Raw genomic sequence first — 23909 nt, 5'->3', positions numbered from 1 at the left:
AAACATGACAGGCTTCTTTTTTTAGTAAGAAAGAAAAAAAATCAGGTGTACACAAAGATGGCCATAACAAAACAGTTTTCTCCAGTTAATATAAAACAGCATTGTGGGGAATGTGGGCTCTCAGAAATGAGCTGTGACTCTGTCGATGTCCAGAAGGTCGTCAAGGATCTGGGGATGAAAAGAGCAGAAAATTAGATGGAGATAGGAACAAGACATAGGCTGCGTTCCAATACCCCCATACCTATACTATCTACTATTCAGTATGGTAGAAAAAAAGATTTAGGATTGCCAGATTTAGTATGGTTAGAAATACCCGGATGTCTACTTCATCCGGCCGAGATTTTTAGTATTGAAAACAGCATCCTATTTGGCCGATTCTGACCCATAATCCAGTGCGTACCGGATGTGACGTCACATCGACGGGGCCTCCATATGAAAACAAACGGGGATGCAACGGATTTAAAAGCAAGAGGCAAGATCAAGGCGCAATGTTAGGATGAAATAAATAAGTAAAAGTATGTCCCAAGTGTATACCTACTGCATCCTAACTAGATTTTTTTTATGGTCAGATGTAGAAAAGAATAAAGAGAGAGTATGCGATTTGGAACGCAGGGATAGTGCCTGCACTGCCTCCTCCATTATGATAGTGCACTCACTATGTCTTGAGTGGTACCGATCTTCTTGGCCAGCTCGCTGCGCTCCATGGTGCTGAGGTACAGGTACTTGTTGAGGAGTTCTCCATCCAGGATGTTTCTCACGGCGTTTTGCAGGTGGCGTCTGTCATTTTGCAGCATTCTGGAAGTCCAAAAAGGGTCGGTTACATCACACATACTGTACTATAGACAACCTGAGTGAGTATGTCACTAGTGCTAATAAACCCTCTATGTGAAACAAATGACAAGTAAATATAATCCCATCTTTGAACAGCAGCTGCTATGTGCGTGCTGTACTGTAGGCAGATTCCCACCTGAAGGCCTTTGGGTTTAGACCGGCGTGATGAGGCAGCATGGTGTTGAGAGCATTTTGCAACATCAGCAGACGGCGGTAAGTCTTCTCCTGCATGGGGAGGAGCAGGCCAACTCCTCCGTCCAGGGTCGCTGTGGGAACACATAGAAAAAGACAAGGAGAGGATTGATATACAGTCATGCCCAAAATTATTCATACCCCTGGCAAATTTTTCTTAATTGGAAATGACACAGGCTTCTCCCAGAAGATAATAAGACCATGTACAAGAGATTTTTCAGCTTTTATTTACATTTGAAAAAAAAGTGGCATGTCCAAAACTTATTCATACCCTTCTCAATAATCAACAGAACATTTTTATTGGCTATTACAGCAATCAAACGCTTCCTATAATTGCTGACCAGCTTTTTGTATGTCTCCACTAGTATTTTTGCCCATTAATCTTTAGTAATGAGCTCCAACTCTTTCAGTTTAAAGGGTCTCACTGCCGTCACCCTGATCTTTAGCTCCCTCCACAGATTCTCAATTGAATTCAAGTCAGGTCTCTGGCTGGGCCACTGTAAAACGTTAATGTGTTTGTCCGCTAACCATTTCTTCACCACTTTTGCTTTGTGTTGAATAATTTCGGGCTTGACTGTATATGCCCAGGTCGCCCATGAAAGAACAACAACTTTCCCGAGTTGGTCCATCCCATAGTCATCAGTCCCTATGTCCTAATGGAGCGGATCACCTAGCCTCCTTACCAAACCATGTGATGTGCTTGTTGTCCCAGGTCATGGCCTTCTTGCTGCCGGCCTCCAGCGCTCCCCTGCACGGCATCCTCCAGAATGTGTTAATGTTAGCGCCCGCGTTGAAGTCAGCTCGCCGCAGCAGACGCATGCCTCCGAAGCTCTCTTTAGCTGCAACCACACACACACACACACACACACACACACACACACACACACACACACACACACACACACACACACACACACACACACACACACACACACACACACACACACACACACACACACACACACACACACACACACACACACACACACACCATACATTACTTGGCTGGACATGCATTCGATGCCAGGTTAACACTACATTTGCATATGGTGTTCCAACGGCATCACAAAGATGGCGGAGCGCATGTACACAGGTTTTCATTTTGTGTGTTGCTGTTTCTAGGAGAGCGCCACTGCCAACACAAATTGCATTGTAGTAATATAATGACACACTTCCTTTATTGACGTACCTTCAGGTAGATACATGTAAACATAGAGGTTCTTGTCTCGATCGGACACTAAGAAGGAGGAGAAAATAAAAGGTTATTGAGGAGAGGAGGACATTGGTTTTGCTAATTTGAATGAATTTCGTTCCAAAGAACATTAGAAACGTTACCCAAGAATCCCAGCTGGTTGTTATCCACCATGAAGTCGATGCTGTAAACCTCCAGGGGCTTTGCATCCTGTCAACCAGAAAAACAAGACAGCAGTTCAAAGATGAATGTTGCTCCTCAATCTCAGGCTGCAAGAGCTGCACTCAAGAGATGCCCACAGGAGAGTCACCGTTGATACTTGCTTGTACATCCAAATCAATAAACACTGCACTGTGCGTGTCACAGCCCACAAGTTATAGTTAATCTCCCTCTACAATCAAATACAACACTGATGGTTTGTAACCTACTCTGCACTCACACTAGGCATTCGTAGCGTGCCCACGCGCAATTGTCGGATTAAGTCTGGTTCTTTTAACCTGTCCGATCGCCCGTACTGTACTAAAGCAAGGCACACTTCCTTAGGCCAGGGAAGTGTTGGCGTTGGTTTGGATAGAGTCGAATGTTTGCTGCCGATTTAGCCTGATGAAAATATTCAAAAGCAATTGGACTCTTCTCTCAAAAAACCCAAACCTAAAAACCACTCGTTTTCAACAGAAAAAGAAAATGGCACCCTAAATGTAAGAGGTAACAATCAAGAGCTTGCAATCTTTAAAAAAATAAAAATTAATGTGTGTGTGTGTGTGTGTGTGTGTGTGTGCGTGCGTGCGTGCGTGCGTGCGTGCGTGCGTGCGTGCGTGCGTGCGTGTGTGTGTCCTCCTCACCCTGCTGACCAGCGACAGGGTCTTGCTGGTCTCCTGGTAGCGCAGCAGTGAGACGCTCTTCATGAGGTCTGCAGCCAGGATGAAGTTCTTGATGCTGAACAGCTGGTGGATGTGGAGCTGAGTGTCGATGAAGGCCATGCCCGTCAGGTCGTTGTCCTTCAGCACCCACAGGAAGATCTGCAAGCACACAGACACAGACAGACAGACAGACAGACAGACAGACAGACACACAGACAGACAGACAGACACACAGTAGAGGAGGTCACACTCTCTGTTTATGCTAATTTACATGCAATAAGAAATCTGTTTATAATTGGTTTTAGGTCAGCATTCTACATCCGCATTGGTCACATTCTACATTTTTTGAGATAATGTCAAATTTAGTTGGAGCGGATGGGTTAGAATAGTTTTTCTAACAGCAGCTGTGTGTTGTGTGTGTGTGTGAGACCTTCTGTCCGATGGCAGACACCAGGTATCCGTTGCAGTGACACAGAGCGGTCACGGGTCCCTTCTGTTCCTTCTCATACAACACTTTGAACTTGTTCTTGGTGAGAGGCTGGCCCGGCTCTGGAACCACTTCAATCACATCCAGGATCAAAATCTGAACACAGGAGGAAGAACCAACATCCATTTAACACACACGACGCAAAATGCACTTCTTCATATTTTTTTACAACATTAAAGGGCCCATATTATGCACTTTTCTGTCAATTGTATATGGTCTAAGTCAGTGGTTCTCAAAGTGCGGCCCGCGGGCCGCCAGCATATCTGGCGGCCCGCGGCCCGCATTGAATTATGAATTATTAAAAAAAATATATATAGGGGAAGGTGGGGTGATTTGTGCATTTTGGAAGTTGCAAAACCCCTTGTTTCTAGAAAACCGTGGAAGAAATTGGAAATGTGACCACATATTTAAGAAGAGCCATCCATTTGACTCATCCTGTAAAGAAGGGAGACACAAGGAATAAGATATAAGCACATTTAAGCTCAAAAAACTGTGTTTTGCCTTTCAAAGTAAAATTTCCATGATCAAGGTTTTTTGATTATTGTGTCTGAACAATTATAGACACGTTTGAAAACATTTGACACATGTTTTAGTGCTTTGGTATGCTATACTTTGAGTCTATATAGTTAGCACAATGTCAACCCTAAATTGCTGCATCATGCCTATTATCCAAAATTCTGGGGATGGGGTGATTTGTGCGCAAGGGCCTGGGTGAGTTATAAGTAAGTAAGTAAGTAAAATGTATTTATAAAAGCACATTTATGACAGTTTGCACTGTCCAAAGTGCTGTACATAGTGCATTCAGTAGGTAAACAATGAAGGTAAAATAACAATAACCAAAATAAAAGACGTAAAGCCCATACATCCACATAAACACAGATAGTAGTGCAGAGGTAAGTAAGTAGTGCAGAGGTTAATGGGGAGGAAACACCAGGGTGTACATATGGGTTTTGAGCCTTGATTTAAAGGCAGAAATGTAGGGGGAATCACATTTGTCAGGTGGCAGTTGGTTCCACAAGCACGGAGCAACTAGTGCAAAGTACATTTCTGAGAGTTGTGCCAGTGGCATGGCTGTATACGCTGGTCACCAAAAGAAAGTGATTGTCTACAGTAGCTCAGAAGAGGGTGACATCTCAATTCCACTTAACGACACCACTGATGAGAGTTCAGATGGCCAGAAAGATGATGATGGTGACTTTGTCATTGTGACACAATGACGCACAAATCACCCCACTACGTGGGGTGATTTGTGCGACAAGACAACTTTTTTTCCGAAAGCTATATTTCTTAAACAGTTTATTCCAGATCCAAAGTTTTTATTGCCAGGGATGCACAACATCCTGAAATATATGTACATATTTCAGTTGGAGACATAACTGTCAAGGCCTGACTTTAAAATCACTTTGAGTAAAAAGTTGCACAAATCACCCCACCTTCCCCTATATATCTTTTTTTTTTTTTTTTTTTTTAAACGCACGGAGGGGATGCGTCCCCTGTAACAGTAAAAACAGTACAGGGGTCGAAACACTGAAATATGTATTCATTCCCCACTTATTAAACTTGCGAAGTTCGGCTGGCCTCTGCCTCTCGTTGCAGACGGCTGGTCAGCCTCCCGCAGTGCAGCAGGCAGTGTAGTGGTCCCAATGTAAGTTGTTAGATAGTGAGCTTGTCAAGCCCAATACGATGCACTTTCTCACATTCAAGGTGAATTAGATTAGGTCAAGTGTCTAAGGATGGATGCTAACATTATCTGGTTTCTAACTCTTTTGCCTAAAGTTTAGCTAACAAACTAACGTTAGCTAGCTGCTGATAGCCATGGAACTATCTGCCTAGTTGACTGCTGATAGCCCACCCTGTTTATTTCCAATGTATAGTGTCATAATAGTTAACACTGCTGCTGCATCATGAGTAGTGAGTCCTACAAAAAAACACTCCAAAGGTGATACGTTTTCAATGTGTAGAAAGTTTTGAACAATAAAGTAGAATAAATATTTGAATGCAATACAGAATGCCTCAGTGCCTTGATTTATATTCCATTAGATGTGTGTCAATGGGAGCGAGTTGTCTTTTCCTTAACATTTCCACCATAAATAAATACAGAAGACACAAATTACTGCATAAAAATTAACCAAAATGCACAAAATGAAGTGTTCGAACCTCAAATTTTTCTGGGGGACAACCCCCAGACCCCCGCTTTTAATGTGTGTTCCCCAATGTTGAAATGAGACCTAGCCCTTCATTTATTACTTTAAATGTGTTAATTACACAGTTTGGATGCTGACCAATACATGTAAACTGTAAAGACGCAAAGACGCTGGCCATTGAAATTATTTCAGTTTTATAATTTTTTTTCCTTCGGCGGCCCTCGGTCCAATGTTGGGTTCCTAAATTGGCCCTCAGCTATCAAAAGTTTGAGAACCCCTGGTCTAAGTAGTTCCTAATACTTTTTTTAGCTGTTTGCTGAAAAACCCTCAAGCCTCTATACCCTGATTTTAATAACCATTGAAAACATTAGCTTCACCATTTGATTCACCAGCTTCCTATCCTTTGTCTTGCTCTAAATGACAATATTTTCATTGTGAATTTGGTAGAAATGTTGTCAGTAGTTTATATTATAAAATCAAAATGTTGATTTTACTCAAACATTATGCCTCTAAAGAGTAAAACAAGAGACACTGAACATTTGGAGTGGTCTCTTAATTTTTTTTCCGCAGCTGTGGAGGTGTGTGTGTTCACTCACTCGGCCCCTGCAGGTGACCTCCTCCCCCTGCAACAGACAGGTGCCTGCTGCCACGTAGCCCTTCAGTCCAGACACAGTCTCCTGACTCCTCAGAGCCACCGTCTTCATACACGTCACATGCTCCCACTCGTCCAGGTCAATCCTGGTGACAGAGACAGACGGGGACACATTCACACACCCTGTCAGCTTTTCATCACTACACTTTGCTGTTCCTGTCTTGTAATTCATATTTAAAATAATATTTAAATTTTGAATTATTTTATTATTATTATTTTCATTTGATTTCATGCTTTTATCATAAGGATTTACCAACAATATCTTCCAATCAGAATACTGGTGCAAGTTATTACCATTCACTTTCAATGGGACACTGGGACCAGTTGACAGAGAAAATGAGAAAACGTTGTGCTGAATATCTATTAAAACAAGGCTTTTTTAATTGGTTTTACAGACTAGCACTCTTTGTTTTCCTCCCAAGGGGTGCGAGACCTAAATAAAGAAGCCCCTACCGTGCGTTGGGAATGGCCTCCCAGCTGACTGGAGAGATGAGCTGGATGGAGAACCTCTCCTGCTGAGGGTTAATGTAACGGTCATCTGTAGGAGGACACACAGGAGAAACAACAGTGATATATTATCCATGTACCAGAATTCAGAAACTTCTTTCTGTAGTTTCCCCACATGGAAATTCTGACCAATTGTAAAAGCATTACGTTATTGCTCCCGCCCCCCAGGACACATCTGACCAATGAGTGACAAGGACGTTCTCATGTGGCTTCTGTCGCTGCTTTTTGGTTCACTTCACCAATATGATTTCGGACCAGAGGAAAGGATAGGTGTGAAAGAGAACCAGACCAGTCTAAAAACAGACCACTGTATCATTCATGCATCTGGTGGGAACCAGGGAAGCAAAGTAGAAGTGGACTACCAGGTGTGAAAGCGCCTAATATCCATGTTTAAAATCAGTATCTATCATGGCGGGTGGTGTTAAAGGGGTTCATCGCATAGGGCTGTGGTGGCATGTTAGGTAAAAAAAGTTTGGGAAATAGATGTAAACAATGTGTGTGTGTGTGTGTGTATGATGTCTGACCTCGTTCTATGGTTTCAAACTCCTTCTCCTCGCCCGTCATCCTGGGGATGCGTGTGGTGGGATCCTTCACACTGGTGCAGATAGCATACACCTGAGAGGGGGAAAAAGAACTTCACACATCAAAGACTAATCCCTTCAAAGTTGCCCACAACGCACTAAGAAAAACTTTAAGATCAGAAGGCTTTCAAACTTTCTCAAGGCGGCTCCCATGGATACGCTTTTATTTGACATGGCATTATGCTAGTGGAGGTGTGTGAGACCAGGGAATGGAATGTTTGGAGTTTGTATTAGAGTCACGTAGCTGCTGTGGTGCGGTGTGTGGTGTGTGTGTGTGTGTGTGTGTTTTGAGTGAAGGCTTGCCTTGGTTTCCACATGGTAGGAGACGTAGTGGACGGTGCACCTCAGTGGGATCTTTCTGACCGGCCAAGGGGCATCGTAGGACAGGTAGGTGGGCAGGACGCTGATCCTTAGCTCGCCCTGATGGAGAAACACATGCACGCGCACACACAACTCTTGTCAAATGTTTCATAATTTAAAGAAGTTCTGGAAAGTCCCATTCATGTTCTCCATATATACAGTAGCTAAAGTACTACCACAGCTTGGACACACATAAAACCTTCCATACAAAAGACTAACACATTTGTTAGAAGATATCCTGTTAAAAATCTGTTTATTTGACAAAGACGAGAATCTTCTGAAGTTAAGAACAACACAAATAACTCTAAGAGTGTGGCGCGTGTATGTGTGTGTGTGTGTGTGTGTGTGTGTGTGTGTGTGTGTGCACCTGTTTGTTGAAGTAGAGGAAACCTTTGGGGCAGTTGATGTTGTGGAACGGAGAGAAAGACTCGATGGAGCCGTCGATGCTCATTGGATGAAGCCTAATGGCGCCGCGGGAGGTGACCAGCATCCAGTGAGGAGACGGACCACAGATAAACACCTGGGACCAACAGCGCACACACACATTAGTTTCATCAGAGTGTGTGATTGGATGAAACATTGCTTTTCTTGGTTAGATTTAAAAAAATAAAATAAAAAATAAATAAAAAATGTCTTCCTCACCCCAGAGTATCCAGAGATGTCCTCAAAGTATCTGAAGCGGGCGATTCGACTCTTCACAGGTAAACCGTCGTCCCCGGTGCCGCTCTCCGCCTTCTTGTCTTTCTTCACCTTTGATTTCTTTTCTCTGAAGTTAATGTTGTGGGGCACCTGGGCAGAGGAGATAGATGAGATGAGATACACAAATACATACAGACTCAGACAATGATAGACAGAAAGACAGACCAATAAAAACAGACGATACAAAAACTCCTTGGCACAAAAGATGTCAGTGCTCTGTTTGTTTTTACGCGAGGCATTCCATAACACGAGGGGAGATTTGGTCTTGGCTCTTACTTTCTTGAAGCGAACTTTCAAATTGTTCTGTGGCTGCTGGTGATCGTACGGGAACGCTTCATAGATGAGGAGCTCCTGTTCCACATGGACCTAGAACAAACACAAAGGTTTAGTCACACACTGTTAGCATTCAATGGCACTTTTCTTTAGTTCCTTAGTATGAAGCCATTTTAGGCGACAGACTGCAGGCAAAAACATTGTTTTTTTCAAGGTAAATTTTGAGATTTTAGGCAATTTGCGCTTCCATAACATGTCTTATTTCATATAAGTTTAAATAAAAAGTCCAACATGTACATTTAGGTGTTTATTTGACTAAACCTTGTCCATTTGCTTCTGTATATTTCTCCTATACAACCATTTCTAAACGCCATTATCTTAACATTAGTTTTTCAAATCCTCTGAACCAAAAATCTCAACTTCTAAAGCACCTGAACTTTCCATAATCATTCTTAGCACTATGCTGAAGGTTATAACAGAAGGATTTGTTCACATGTTGTTAATTGTCTGATTAATGTTACATTGTCTTTATAAAAAAACATGCAGTTGCATACTGTTCTTTTGATTTATAAAATGAATTTATCCAAAATCTGTTCTGTAACAATTTGGGACTGAAAAAATTAAATTAAGATTATAACTCTGATTTTTAATGAGATGCAAAATGTAAATGTAATAAGTTAGATAATGCCAAAACGTGAAAATGTGAAACACAAAGGAACACGTGATGTAAAAACTCACCAGTAGATAGGGTCTGCTGCGCTGGTAGCCCAGTGAAACCAGAGTCACCTCTTTGACTAGCGGGAGATCTCCCTGCCGTGTCACCTCTTCTTTCTTCCCCTCCCCCTGAGCGGCTGATTGGCCCGACGAGCTGTCCACCAACACCCTCTGACCAACCGGGAAGTTCTTCACCAGGAACACCAACCGCCAGTCAGGCAGCTGGTAAATCTGTTCCAATGGAAGAAACAAAGGACTGTTAAACAAACATGTACAATGCTGAGTAATATTGCTTCGTTATTAAAAATGTAAAATAAATAAATTATTAATAATAATAACAACAACAATAATAATAATAATAATAATAATAATAATAATAATAATAATAATAATAATAATAATAATAATAATAACAATTATTATTATTATTATTATTATTATTATTATCGATAGGATTTATATAGCGCTTTTTTGGATGTCACTCAAAGACGCTTTACATCACATAGAAGCATACATAAAGAAATAAAAACACAAGATACAAATAAAAATGAAAAATTAGGTTTGGAATACAGTCAGGTGTGGTATGGTTGGGGTCAGGGGTCATATGCTTTATTAAAATAATAAAGTATTCATTTCACGAGAAGAAAAAAAAAAGGCTTAGCCTAATATTACGAGTAATAAGTTATATTATTGAGAGAGTAACGTGGTGGCTTTAGGCTGTGTGTTATTTATTTTACAGAAGAAATATTGTCTTTTTTTCCCTGCAGTAAAATGAAGAACGTGGAGCATCTAATGAAGTCATAGCCTTTAGTCTTTCACAAGTTGGCAAATGCTTATTATTATGTTTGGCAAATCAGCAGGACGTTCTCATAGATGATACATTGCTATTGACTGGGACGCTGCCATTACACTGTTTTGTAGGATACCAGTAATATGTTTTCCTGAATTATATATATTTTGTTGTTGTTGTTCAATTCATTGTATTTAAGAAGTGGGCAAATGAATAAAACAAAAGATCATACATGGGTTACCACTACAACTATTACAGCTTTATTCTCCAAATATTTCAACTTTCTTTCTTTTAAAATTGCTACCTTATTCCTGTCAAATTCCTTTATTCTCTTAATTTTTATTTCTATATTTCCCCTGGACATTGCACCTCCATTGTAAGCTGCCATACACACCTCCATGACCCCGTTCTCCCTGGTGATCATGCACCAGTGGCTGGGCTCTGCTTTGCTGGAGCCTCCCTCCCCTCCGGACCCCGCTGCTCCGGAGCCGCGGCCCAGCTCGTCTCTGGCGTGTGCCGCCATGGCGTTAGAGTCTCCGTACAGCATCTCCTCCTCATCGTCCACTGTGTTACTGCGCAGGCATTTACAGAGGAACTTTACCCCCCAAAACCAACCCTTTTTCCAGCTTATAAACCAATTTATATGGGGAGTATTGTTGTGGATTTGTCCCAGCAGGTTCAATTCTCCACATTGTAGTACAAAGTATGTTCATTCAACATTCAGCTCAGTAAAAAATTAAGAGACCAGTCTGGATTTTTCTCAAATCTTCATCTCTATATTACTTATTGAAAATGCTCTTAATGACAAAAATTGCATTCGGAATTTGGTAGAAATGTTCTCAGTAGTTTATATTAAAAAAACAAAATGTTCATACTATTCAAATATATGCCTATAAATCCAGAGACGCTGAACATTTGGAGTGGTCTCTTAATTCTTTCCAGAGCAGTATTTTCAATCTAGCCGTCGATAAGCGAGACATGTGGAAGTCTAACCTGAGTTCATGGATGATGGTCTCTGTTTCAGACTGACTCATGACCATGACGTCCTCTTTGTTGGAGCCGGAGCAGCTCACTTTGTTTTCCGTGGTGAAAATCCCACTGACGTCTCGGTACGCACACAGAGCCACCACACGGGACACCTGTTGAACGACAAGGCAAGTCGAGAAAAATGTTACAAGCTATTGATGTGAATTGGGTCCGTCTAGCTTCTAAATAAAAGGGAGTGCAGTGATTCTGTGGATATGCATGTCATTATTGAAGCATAGAATTAGACAGAGGGATATAAGCAGCAGTAGAAGCCCCTCTAGCTGAATGGCTTCAGTTCAGCCAAAGTGTTTGTCAAAGTAAAAGCCTGTGGGGTTTCCTCACAGTGGGGATCTGTGGTTTCTGCAGGGCCAGCCGGTGTGTCTTCCCCATGTATGTGTCTGTCTTCAGCACAAACATGGTGACCACTCCCTCCGCCGTCATGATGACCACGTAGGGGTCCGCCAGGGAGCAATGCACTATGGGAGAGCCCAGGTCCACCGGGATGAAGTGCAGCTGGGTCACTGAAAGCAGAAATTAAAGTAGGAAATGTCAGTGAAACAGCTAACTTCAATTGACTTTAAAGGTGAAGTAAACGATTTATTTATGATAATATACGTGTTAAATCGCTCTTTATTCATACAGTGATCACTTATATAGTGAGCGCGTTTCATAACTCCGGTCTATCAGTCACCCGCTCTGCAATATAATCGGCAAATAAACTTTTCGGGATCCCACAACTGATATCCAATCAGAAGACAGAAGGCTACAATGTGGTGAAGTAGGGACGAGGGAGGGGACTGCTAACTGCAGTCACTGACAGGAAGTTAGCTAAACACTGAGTAAGTGCATTGAACAAATCAATGATTGGATGTGCCAAAATTTCCTTCAATTAAACAACAACAAAACTGAAGTAATTGTCTTTGGTGCCAAAGATGAACAATTAAAAGTCAGCGCACAGCTTACATCCGTTATGCTAGAAACCACACACCAAGCCAGAAATCTTGGTGTTGTCATAGACTCCGACTTGAATTTCAAGAAACACATTAAATCAATTAATAAGTCAGCATACTACCACCTTAAAAACATATCAAGAATGAAAGGACTTATGTCTCAGCAAGATTTAGAAAAACTTGTCCATGCATTTATCTTTAGTAGACTTGACTACTGTAACAGTGTCCTTGCAGGCCTTCCAAAAAAATCTATTAGACAGATTCAGCTAATTCAGAACGCTGCTGCTCGAGTCCTCACTAGGACCAAAAAAGTGGATCCATTACCCCAGTTCTGAGGTCTTTACACTGGCTTCCTGTCACTCAAAGAATTGATTTCAAAATACTGATGTTGGTTTATAAAGCACTAAATGGTTTAACGCCAAAATACATTACTGATCTGCTGATACGTTATGAACCGTCCAGAGCCCTTAGGTCGTCTGGGACAGGTTTACTTACAGTCCCAAGAGTTAGGACTAAACGAGGAGAAGCAGCTTTTAGTTTTTATGCACCAAATATCTGGAACAAACTCCCAGAAAACTTAAGGTCTGCTGCAACCCTCAGTTCTTTTAAATCGAGTCTGAAGACTTTTCTGTTTCCATTTTAACCTGTACTTTTTATTTAATTTAAATGTTTTACTTCTTTTCATTTGCTTTTAAATGTCTTCTAATGTGTTTTATGTATTTTAATCTTGCCCCTGTAAAGCACTTTGAGTGGCCTTGTGTTTGAATTGTGCTATATAAATAAACTTGTCTTGCCTTGCCTTGCCTAAACTGACCATTCTGCTTACTGAACCTTTAATAATATACATTTATTCTCTTTTGCTCCTGTGACAACAACAAGAAACCGAATGTTAAAATCTAATCCTCACTGGTGTTTGAGTGAAACTCTTTCGTATTGTGTTTTACCTCCTTCCAGCAGTCTTATCCCCATGGGGGAGACTTGGATGATGTACTTGTTGTCTCCGATGTTTCCGGCGAACACAGTGGGTCCCTGGGTCGCAAAACCACTAGTGTCCAGCTCCATGATCTCCTGGCCTGTCTGAAGGATCTACACACAAACACATTGTTTTTTTTACATCAGATAATAAATTTCAGCATTGAGCACTTCAAAATGTATGTATTGATTGAAAGCACTTTTATTGATCCTTTCATTTCTCTTGTGTTTTTTTTACCATGGTTGAATCCTCTCTGCTCAGAATGAGGAAGCCGTGTTTCTTGGTGTCGTCCTCTATGGGAGGCTCCGTCTTCTTCTCTTCCTCCTCCACCTCCTCCTCCCCGTCTTTCTTCTCCTCTTTTTCCTTCTCTCCATCCTCACCGTCCTCACCGGTCTCTGTCTCCGCCCCGTCCTCCGAGCCGTCGCTTTTTACAGCCTGGGGAAAGCAAACAAACAGTTATGCCATAACTGTTTGTTTGCTTTTTATGCTTTTATAAATATATATATACAGTTTACATGTGCATCTCCAGAAGTTTGAATAGCAATAAAAAGTTTATTTCTTTAATTCGAAAAGTGAAACTTTCATATATTCTAGATTCATTACACATGAAGTGATATTAATCTAGAATAAGTATGCGATTTATGTAATATTTCAATATTTTAAGAAACTGGATTCTATTATTCCAAAATAAAAACAAAAAAAATGCCTGACATATTTCACCTTGGTTAAGGAATCTAGAATATATGGACGTGTGTACTGTTTGAATGGACTCATCCATGATATTCAAAAAAAATTAGATGGACCTTTATCTCTTTTTTTAAACGGTGTCACCATAAACGGGGGAACATTTTGAACATTAGAGTGAAGAAGCTGGAGCAGGTAAACAGGAAGATGACAGTACTTTTTTGTCTTCCTTCACTTCATTGGAGATGACCGTCCACATGTCGTGGCAACCTGGCAACTCAAACGTGGTGACTACTTGGGGTCGGATGCTCCTCTGAGAACGGAAGTGGAAACAAATCAAAGTTAGCAGGGAAACCTAAAGCATTGTTACTTTACTGTGAGAATTTGGCATTTTAATAAAATTAAAAGAACGGTATGAAATGGGAGGAAAAATACAAAGCAACATTCTCTCCCCACTTTACTTTTTCAAGGGCAAAATATATCAATGTTAAATGCCTCTAAACCAAATCTAAACAGTGACAGTATACTGTACATTTCCATGCTTGTAAATATAACCATGCTGGTGTTACACATGTCACTATGTAAGAAGTGTATGGGTCAGCCTGTTTCTGGGTGTTTACAGGCTACTCCATCAATCTCTGAGGCAGCCCTGGTAGACCCAGATTTCACTCTAGCACCGTCACTGGACCTGTGGCAGACGGCCCTCGCCACCACAGGGTTTAGGATGGTGCAGACCCATTCATCATGCATAACACCAGACCAGGCAGGCATGCATTAGTGAATATCTCCTCATGACACACTACCTGTCTGTACTGTGTGTGCGCTGAAAAAAATATGGTCTAAATAAACAGCCTAGGTTCTGTAAACGTCAATGTAAACAAAGTGGCTCGGACCGACCCCATAGCTAGCAACAATGCTATCGATAGGCTTATTGCTATGAAAATACAATTAGCATGTGTTTTTAGTAGTACTGTTAGCAAGTGTGACAATACATTGGTCAATAATGAAATAGGTGTTGAAGCCAAATACTTACCAAAGCCTAAGTATAAGCCGATCAGTAGCTTAGCCTATATTGATAGCATTGTTGCTAGCTACAATGAGTCAGTCCGAGCCCCCTTTGTTTACAAACCAGTTTACAGAGCATAGGCTGTGTATACACATAAACACTCCCTCACACACACACACACACACACACACACACACATACACACACAGAGGAGGGATAGGTAGCAGATTTTCACTGTTAAAGGTGATATTGACTCCACCTTCAAAAAACAACACATAACATCAGTGGTAGAGAGGGTTTACCTGAAGGACAGACAGTGCACCGTTCTTGCCGTAGCCGGAGCACACCACCACCTCCAGGTCAGGCTCTGGGCTGCTTTGGAACTGTGGGTGAGATGAAATCAAAGTCGAAAACAACAAAACACAACTCTATAGAAAGTGTGTGATTACTTACATCTGCTGTAACCAATCTACAGAGACGTAAGCAAGTGTTTTCTTGCGTGTGTTGTGTGTGTGTGTGTGTGTGTACCTCTTCAGACAAGAAGGCCGGTTCACCCATGGCGGCGTTTGCACAAGGTCCGATGTTGAGTATGCTATCACACACCTATTAGGAGAACACAGGAAAAGATCTGTGAGCCATTAAAAAAAGATCAGAATGTATGTTTAATGCTTTTAAGCCATTTCAAAAAATAAATAAAAATGTACCTCAAAGGAGTAGGTGGCCAGCTGAGTGCCTGACAGGGCCTCACTTCCGTACACTTCAATCTCGTCCACCTCATCTGACAAAACAGAGGAAAATTGGTTAAAAACACAGAAACACACATTTCTGTCATCACGCATCATAAGCACATTTGAAAATTGTGAACATACCCGTCCAGTTGGTGGAAGAATCTACGCGCTTCTTCTTGCTCGGCGGTTCTTCCTGGAATTGATTAGCGATGAATAAGTTCATAGCGCTACTTTAGAAAACAAGCAAATAAAATGTGAAAAGTGCAGCAACTTCTAACAAACTAATTGATGCAACTACACTAAGTGCAAAAGGCCGGTATAAAATAAGGATGTCATTTTAAACGGTGCTTTAAAAAAAATATATATATAAATCAAAATGAACATTGTATACAATCATAAAAAAGGACCTGTTTCTCTTTCTCTTTGTCATTGTCTTTTTCCTTGTCTGCCTTTTCCTTGCCCTCCTCTGGTAGGCTCTCCTGAGGTTTCTCAGTGTACTTCAGCAGCAGAGAGTTCCCCAGGCGCGAACCCAGGAAGATGTAGCCGGCCTCCATGGTAACCATCTGGAAGAGGAAAGACAGTGTTGATGTAGTCCACAGCTGACAAGACTTAGTTTAAAAAGTTCAAAAAAGTAATGAAAAAGTAGCATTATCTCAAGTTCAGTGTGTAGAATTTTGGGTTTTATTTCCTAGAAGATTTTGTAGAAAGTAATTATAATATCCATAAGTACATTTAATTTAGTGCATAATAGCTGAACAAAATGTTTAGAATAATTTTTTTCCCTTAGAAAGGGTCTCATATATGTGCATATTTCTCCATATCTTGGACCAAGGCATAGTGGCCGCCATGTTGAAAGCATATTGTTGGAATGTCATCAGGTGCATTGTTTAGAAATTAGAATTGTTCTTGTCGTTGAAGGCCACTGTAGCTTCTGTTATTATTCAAAAGGGGTGGGGTTACCCAGGCAGCGTTGCATTCTAGAACTTTGTAGAACTTTCTTGATGATGTCATATTACACACTGCACCTTTAAGTTAAGGTGGACAAAATACTTGAATTGAACTTGATGAATATTAGGCCCAAACTCCCAACAGTAGTGACTCCTGTGCCCTTGTATGTTATATCACTAAACTGAACCTGTCTATTTCAAACGCTCTAAAGAAGGTTTTTGTGCCGAAAAGCGTTGATTTAATGGGATGTAAGCCTAAGTAAACAAGTGATATGACAGTATGTTGTCCTGCTTAACTTGTGTGCTACCATTTCTTTACTTTTTGGAACATGCCTATTGGTATTTGGGAATAATTAGCACTCTACTGAGAATCCTCATTGTTGAAGTGCACCCTCCTTTTTCAACTCATACTTAGCATACAGCTCCGGAAAAAAATTAAGAGACCAGTCTGGCTTTTTCTTAAATCTTCATCTCTACATAACTTATTGAAAATGCTCTTAATGACTAAAAACGTATTCGAATTTGGTAGGTATATGCAATTTGAGAACAAATAACACCAGAATACCTAAAGTCACTGGAAGGTACAAAGGGCTGGAAAGAAGTGAAAGATTTTGCAACCTCTGTGATTCCAATTGTGTTGGTGATGAATATCATGTTCTTTTTGAGTGTAAAAATGTAAATGTAGTGTACTATAGAGAAAAATACCTGCCAAAATATTATGTTTATTTTCCATCTAAGATAAAATTTTGCTTTTGAGATCAGAAACAACAGGGGTTATTGTTAAAACAGGAGCCGTTCTGAGAAATGTCCTGCCATTGTTTAAGTAATGTTTTTTTTTGTTTGTTTTTGTTTTGTCCTTGCCGTACACCATTGTTTGTTTGTAATGATTTAATTTGAATTGTGTGCTCCATGCCATGTGCTATGGCCGTGAGCCGTAATAAATAAATGAAAAAAAAAAAATGCTGTCAGTCAGTGTTTCCCCTACCATTATACAGGTACGGGACCCCCCGCCAGGCCAACAGCAGCCTGACTTTAAAAAAATAAATAATAAAATGTTTTACTTTATTTTAATTTTTTTAAATCAATTTTTCATTGATTCCGTAATAATCATTTGCGAGCGTCTGCGCGGCACTGTCGGTCTACCCCTCATGTGCGCCTGTCTTTACAACCTCTCGTTTGATCATCCCATCAGCTGATCTGTGTGTCTGTCTGTGTGTGTGTGTTTGCTCACGGCGGGCGCGATGCGCGTGTGCATTCGGTGCGCACTTGTTAAACACGGAAGGCAATGAGCAGGAGCATGACTAGCAAGCAAACGTTGAACTAGTGGCAAAAATAAAACCAGCGCCTGCTCTATGGAGATATTAAGGACTCAGTAACAGGGACGTTGAACAGGAAAAAGTGCTGAGCAAAACTTAGAAAGTTAACATCGCTACGTCGCCGTGGCAACACACCCAATCTGTATCAACAGCAGAGACAGCGCAGAAAAAAACGGCATGCACTCGTTTCAGTAAGTTTACAGAAGTTCCACACTGCTCCTGCCTTTGACATTCTCAGAAAAGCATTAATTTATGTTCAAGGGACATATTAATTTACTTGTTTGTTTTAACTGTTAAGTTATCTTGAAAACAGCTGGCTATTGTAGCCCTATTTCTTTGTATTTTCAATGCTACTTTATTTTTTTGTATTAAATTGAGAAATAGGCTAGATGAAATATAATGGTCGGAATAGGGAATTTGCCTTATGTAGCACACATGTTGATAGGCTAATCATGATGTGTAGCCTATGTTAATTCATTTAGTTTCAACAAGGCTATTTGCATAAAAAAAAAAAAAATGTTTCAATAGGCTAGCTTCAAGGTGAGGTGATTCAGATTATTCCAGAAATGAGTACTAGACAGGAGCTGTCTATATTAGATCTTAGTGTTTATTGTTTTTTATTGAAATCCACGTGTTTTTCTTCAATAGTTGACATGGCTTGTGTCTCCAAATTATTACAGAAAATAGTTATAGGCAGGACATATGACAGCTGTTTACAGAGCACATAATTAATCAGATTTCACCTCTCAAAGTGCACCAGATTGATGCATTTAACTTTAAAAATTATAAGGTTTTCTTCTGCAGGGGGATGCCCCCAGACCCCAGAAGGTCCATTCTCACCCAGCACGATTTAAAAATCCTGTGAGAAACACCACATGTACAAATGTACTGAATGTGAAAGTATAACCCTATGCCCTCATTCTTAACTGGCTGTCAAAAGAGGCTCATCCCAAATGGGGTTCGTTTTGGTCAATTTCTTCTAGAAATTTGGTACGCACGCGGCGCGCATACTCTTTATCAGCTCTTACCACCGGGCCTCAAAACAATTCTAGGGGAAACACTGCTGTCAGTAGTTTATATTATAAAACCAAAATGTTCTTTCTACTCTAACATATGCCTATAAATAGTCAAACCAGAGACACTGAACATTTGGAGTGGTCTCTGGAGCTGTATATTCAGTGTTTACTTTGAACCCTGAAAGTTCAGCTAGATATGAGAAACTGCCGTTATGTTTTACTTCCCTGGTGGCCTTCAGCAGCTTTGGTCTTCAAGTAGCGTTATTACCTTTCTAGAGCCGGTGTCAGTCAAACCTGAATCCTCCAGCATGTTGAAGCATACAGAAACATAATAGGAAAAGGCTATTTGAACTTACACAGGTTGTCATGACGCTGGCAGCAGCTTTGTCAAAGTGGAAAGCGCGCACACTTCTCATGCCGTCCGTTATAAGCGTCAACACGTAACTACAAGACAACAAAAAATAGTCAAGTTAGGAACGACCAATCTGTTTTACGCATGTTGGTGATCATTACAAATGACTCACATTTCTCCTCCTTTCAAAGAGATGACCATCTTATCGTAGGCAATGAAATCCGACTGGGAGCAGTCCAGTGTGATCTTCACCCCTTCCTGTATACCTGGGTGACCATAGCACATTATCCAGTACATATTAAATGTTAGGTTAAGTCCACATATCAAAAAGGGACAGGTGTAGGTGTCTTCAAGTGGTAATGCTTACGTAGAGGGAAGGCTGTGGTCCCAGTTGTCTGAGTATTGAGAGAAGCTCCGTACGGTGGAACACTCTGGTTCAGATACAGCACTGAATTCACAGCAAACACCACCACACCACCTGACAAAAAAAGGGATTTGACCAGGGATCAGAGAGGCACCCCAAACCAAACCAAATCACATACCAGTATCGATTCCTATCTAAAACCATCACAGAAATGACATAGCAGCCAGTGACAAAAGGAGAGAATTGGCGGAGCTCACCGATGGGCTTGGGCACAGGCATGACCTGCGTACAGTCAAAAGGCAGGTTACTGAGAGACCAGATGACCGGGTGGACCTTCTGCATTATGTTGAGGGAGATGGCCACGATGCTACAGGTGTCCTGACGCACAGCCACACGCCTGGAACGGGCACAACAAAAACACAAAGTCCAACATGAGATCAAATCCGACTTGGCACGCTTACAGACGAGAAGGAAAAAGACCTAGAAATAGGGCTGAGTTCTGAGTTTTCTCAGTCGAATCGGATCAGCCAGTTGAAAAACAGAGATTGGACTATTAGCGATACTATTTGTCAATAAGAAAAGTACATCGGAGTTAGATATTTGGTTTAATGTCTACACGGAAACGGTGGAAACTTGTGTTTTAGATCGCTGAAAACTGAGGTTAAAAATGCTATCCAGGCATGAGATCTTTGAAAACTCTACTACTACTACTACTACTACTGAGCACGCACCATGAACCCAAGATGGCGGGTAGTTAGTCTTGATTGTTTCCTAGGCATCCAAGCTTTACTAAATCATAACTACGGCGAGCATAGTCCACTTTGTTTTTTACCATTTCAAGAATCGTTTTTGTTTCGCCATTCGCTGAAGATACTCAATGTGCATGCTCACAATGTTCTCACCATCTCTGGTGTTTGACATAACTTACACTTACTGGCCTGGCATTATTATTATTACATAATTTTTGTTTGCTTCCATCCTGTTTTAATGTTATGTGCACTGACTGACCCCCCCAAAAAAAGATTGATGATTCGATTCATTGACTTTTCAGGGGGCAATATCCTACCTACAACCAATACGTAGTATGTGAAACCGATGGAATCAAACAAAGAGAGTGTCTGTTGTAGGAGATATTGAGGTGGTGGACTGACCCGGGCCATGTCTGGTTGGGCTCAAACAGAATGAGCAGCGTGGGCTCGTAGTAGCCATGGAGGAACTTCATGTCCACGATGTTCAGCAGCTTCTCGTCCAGCTCGCGCACATCGATGATGTAACTGGGCAGGAAGCTGGACTTAGGCCTGGAGGTGGTAAAACAAGTGACAGGCAATTAAGACAATTACATGGATATGCGTTTAGCAATTACAACATAAAAATGTATTCTATGGAGTCTCAGTGTGAACTTTTAACAGCAGCACAATAAAGGTGGAAATTCTGAATAAAATGGCAGTTGTTTTATTGTTGTGTTCTTCTAAGCCTGGATGTGCATCTAAAGCAACTGCAAAAAAAAATGTTCGTTGAATTGGAGAAGGGTTGTGAAATTTCCCACAATCAGAATCAGTATTAGGTTTCGGTATTAAAGGTGCATAGAGAAGACATTAATGAGCAGAATGAATGGTGGACGGCGTGCGTACCCTTCTCCGACCCCGCCCTCCTGTTCATCTGTGAGCGTGTCCCTCCTGAAAGGCAACACCACGAGCTGGGTGCCGTAAACTAGCATCACAGCACAGCGATTCTCCGGATCCACCCGGACAATGGGAATATGCACATTCTGTACAAAACCATCCTGGGGAAAAAAGAAAGAGGTGCAAATGAGAAAACAATTTGTTTAAATTGAGCCTGTCAACATTTCCACAGATAATGCAACTGAACACTGTCTGTACATACTCGGAGCTCTGGCTCCTCGAAATAATGCATAGACAGCGTCTTGAGGTCGTGTGTGCCGGGGTCGTACTCCACTACAGACAACTGGTGAGAGAAGAGAACACACACACACACACACGTCAATCAAACATTAAAGCCTCTTTCACACATAGTTCCCTGGTAAACTATCAGTAATACATTCTAGCGATCTTCCCTTTTCACACATGCAAAACTGGTATGTAAACAAAGGGGGCCCACTGTAGCTAGCGTCATGCCCATTCACAGAACCTAGGCTTTGTTTTCACACTGGAGGAGGAAATATTCACTGATTTGACCAGAAGTGAGATAGACAACAATTTTGGCTTTCATTTAAACATGACATCTTCCGAGCAAAAATGGCAGCTCTAGACAATGTTACCTTGGCATCACTAAAACTGAGGAGGAGTGCGTCCCTGTTGGCTCCCACTAGCTGCACACTGGCCATGGACATGATATTGCCGAAGAGAGAGAAGGAAGCCACCTGCTCCAGCTTCTCCTTGCGAGACTTGGAATCTGCAGAAGGGGAGAGGAGAAGTCAAATCTATTACTTGAGTAATTCATCAACGGTCATAGCATTACTTTGACTATAAGGACTAGACATACCTGAAGACTTGTCAGACCTCGACGTACTCTGAAATAATGACAGAAATGTTACACATATATACCTTTTATGCTCATAATCCAAAAACGTTATTACAATTACGAAAATAACACAAGCTAAATAGAGAATTCCCATTACCTCCGCATCGTGGATAATCCTGTAGACATATAGTTGAGATGTTCCAGCCACGACCAAGTTCTTCTCCTTGCTGGATATAAAGTTACAGTAGACAGAGAACTCCACCGCAGTGGGTGTGTGTGCTTGTCTGTACACGGCATACATCCTGGAAGGTCAGCCCTCAGCACCTGTTAAGTGAGAATATTCATGTCCACTATCTCTGAGCCATACTTTGATAAGATACATTACATGCGATACAAAATTAGACTATTATTTATAATATTATTTATTTGGCATGTCATTTTATTTCAGGTCATTAAAAAAACACACAACTAAAATGTCTGGAGTGCTAACAGTAATAATTGCAACGTGACCATATTTGATTACTATGCCATGCTGATCTGCGTCAAAGCGAGAGGCATTTGGGAATAATTTAAATAATAATTGCCATGCTACCTATTATTTTGATATTTTACATTGCAACGTCTAGATGAAGTCCTACTCCCCATGTCTTAGCATTTTTCAGACCTTAGAAAGATTGATTTAATACATTGTAAGTTCAATTAAGGCCTTATTCTCACAATAACCTATTCAGTGCCTATTAAGGCTTTTTAGGTATCTGTAAGAACCCTGCTTACAATTCATAGATGAATTTTACTTAATGTTATCATTCAAGTAAACTTCCTAATGGCTACAACCCTCGTTGGCTGTATAGTAGTAATAACAATTTTAATTTGTAGAATCTTTCATACAAGAAATGCAGCTCAAATGATAATATGAATGTAACACAATGTAAAACATTCACATCTTTGGCTGGTTATTTAATGCAGCCACTGCTGCTGCCTGTAAGACATGCTTCAAAGAGAAAAACAAAAGCTAGCTAGCTCATCATTCACCAAAGGTAGTGTTAAGCTTTGGCTAATAGCTGGATAATTAGCTTTACCAGTGATAGCGTATGCCTGTTTTTATGAGACATGCAAGTAGCGCTTGCCATTCAGTCCTGTTGTTGTGAGCAGTGTGTGTCAGCTCCAACAGTTAGCTTCAGATAACCAATACATGGAAAGCCGGTAACGTTAGCCGCGTTAGCAATGCGCTATTTGTGGCTAACATGTTAGCTGGCATGGTACAGCGCCTGCAACAGTCTACTGTTTTTTGGCATGTTTTTGCAAATCTTGAATTAAACTTGTCAACATACCTATATCAAACACGTTATCAGAGTCTGTAGCTTTATTGTCGCTCCCTCTGTTCACATTTAGGGTGTCATATTTAGTGGGTTAGTAACTTAAGCTAGCAATGTTGTGGTGGTGGCCGCTCCACTCTTCTTCGTCCTTTCTTTTTCCGGCAGACTAGCTGCTCCCGCGTATATTGCTGCCCCCCACAGTTCAAACCATAAACTGATATTTGGCCAAAAAAAATCAATCAAATCTGATGGCTACATGGTAGATACACTGAAAGACCATAGTCACTCAAAATATTGGCACCTTTTACAATGTCTGTGTAAAACAAAAATGCCCAGATAGAAACAACTGCCAAAGCTAAAATCTAGGTGAAGGAGCAAATTCACCAAGATTCTTTGAGTTTAGGAGCCACTCTAATATTGAGGGTTAGGTTAGTCTCAGGACAACACATACAGAAATGATTCATTAAA

General features: G+C 41.0%; 1 protein-coding gene across 1 annotated transcript; it reads right to left on the bottom strand.

The window, feature by feature from the left end:
* Positions 1-14: 14 nt before the first annotated feature.
* Positions 15-23586, bottom strand: cpsf1 (cleavage and polyadenylation specific factor 1). Its single transcript, XM_080044938.1, has 38 exons — positions 23457-23586; positions 22283-22449; positions 22147-22174; positions 21923-22056; positions 21529-21609; positions 21276-21427; positions 20796-20942; positions 19902-20041; positions 19648-19758; positions 19453-19546; positions 19285-19372; positions 16057-16212; positions 15791-15842; positions 15626-15699; positions 15450-15524; positions 15224-15304; positions 14133-14228; positions 13469-13666; positions 13203-13344; positions 11651-11829; positions 11276-11421; positions 10677-10854; positions 9517-9723; positions 8782-8871; positions 8449-8595; positions 8174-8326; positions 7750-7866; positions 7390-7480; positions 6812-6896; positions 6303-6444; positions 3506-3658; positions 3058-3234; positions 2359-2425; positions 2213-2260; positions 1707-1862; positions 968-1097; positions 657-795; positions 15-168 (listed from the first exon to the last, which is right to left on the bottom strand). The coding sequence occupies exons 2-38, from the start codon at positions 22424-22426 to the stop codon at positions 121-123; spliced, it is 4446 nt and encodes a 1481-aa protein (XP_079901064.1). The 5' UTR covers positions 22427-22449; positions 23457-23586; the 3' UTR covers positions 15-120.
* Between the last annotated feature and the right edge of the window lie 323 nt (positions 23587-23909).

This window comes from Ammodytes marinus (assembly GCF_949987685.1).
Source record: "Ammodytes marinus genome assembly, chromosome: 17".
Classification (NCBI taxonomy): Eukaryota; Metazoa; Chordata; class Actinopteri; order Uranoscopiformes; family Ammodytidae; genus Ammodytes; species Ammodytes marinus.
The sequence above is the reverse complement of the archived record's forward strand: the minus strand, read 5'-3'. Positions and strand labels throughout refer to the sequence as shown.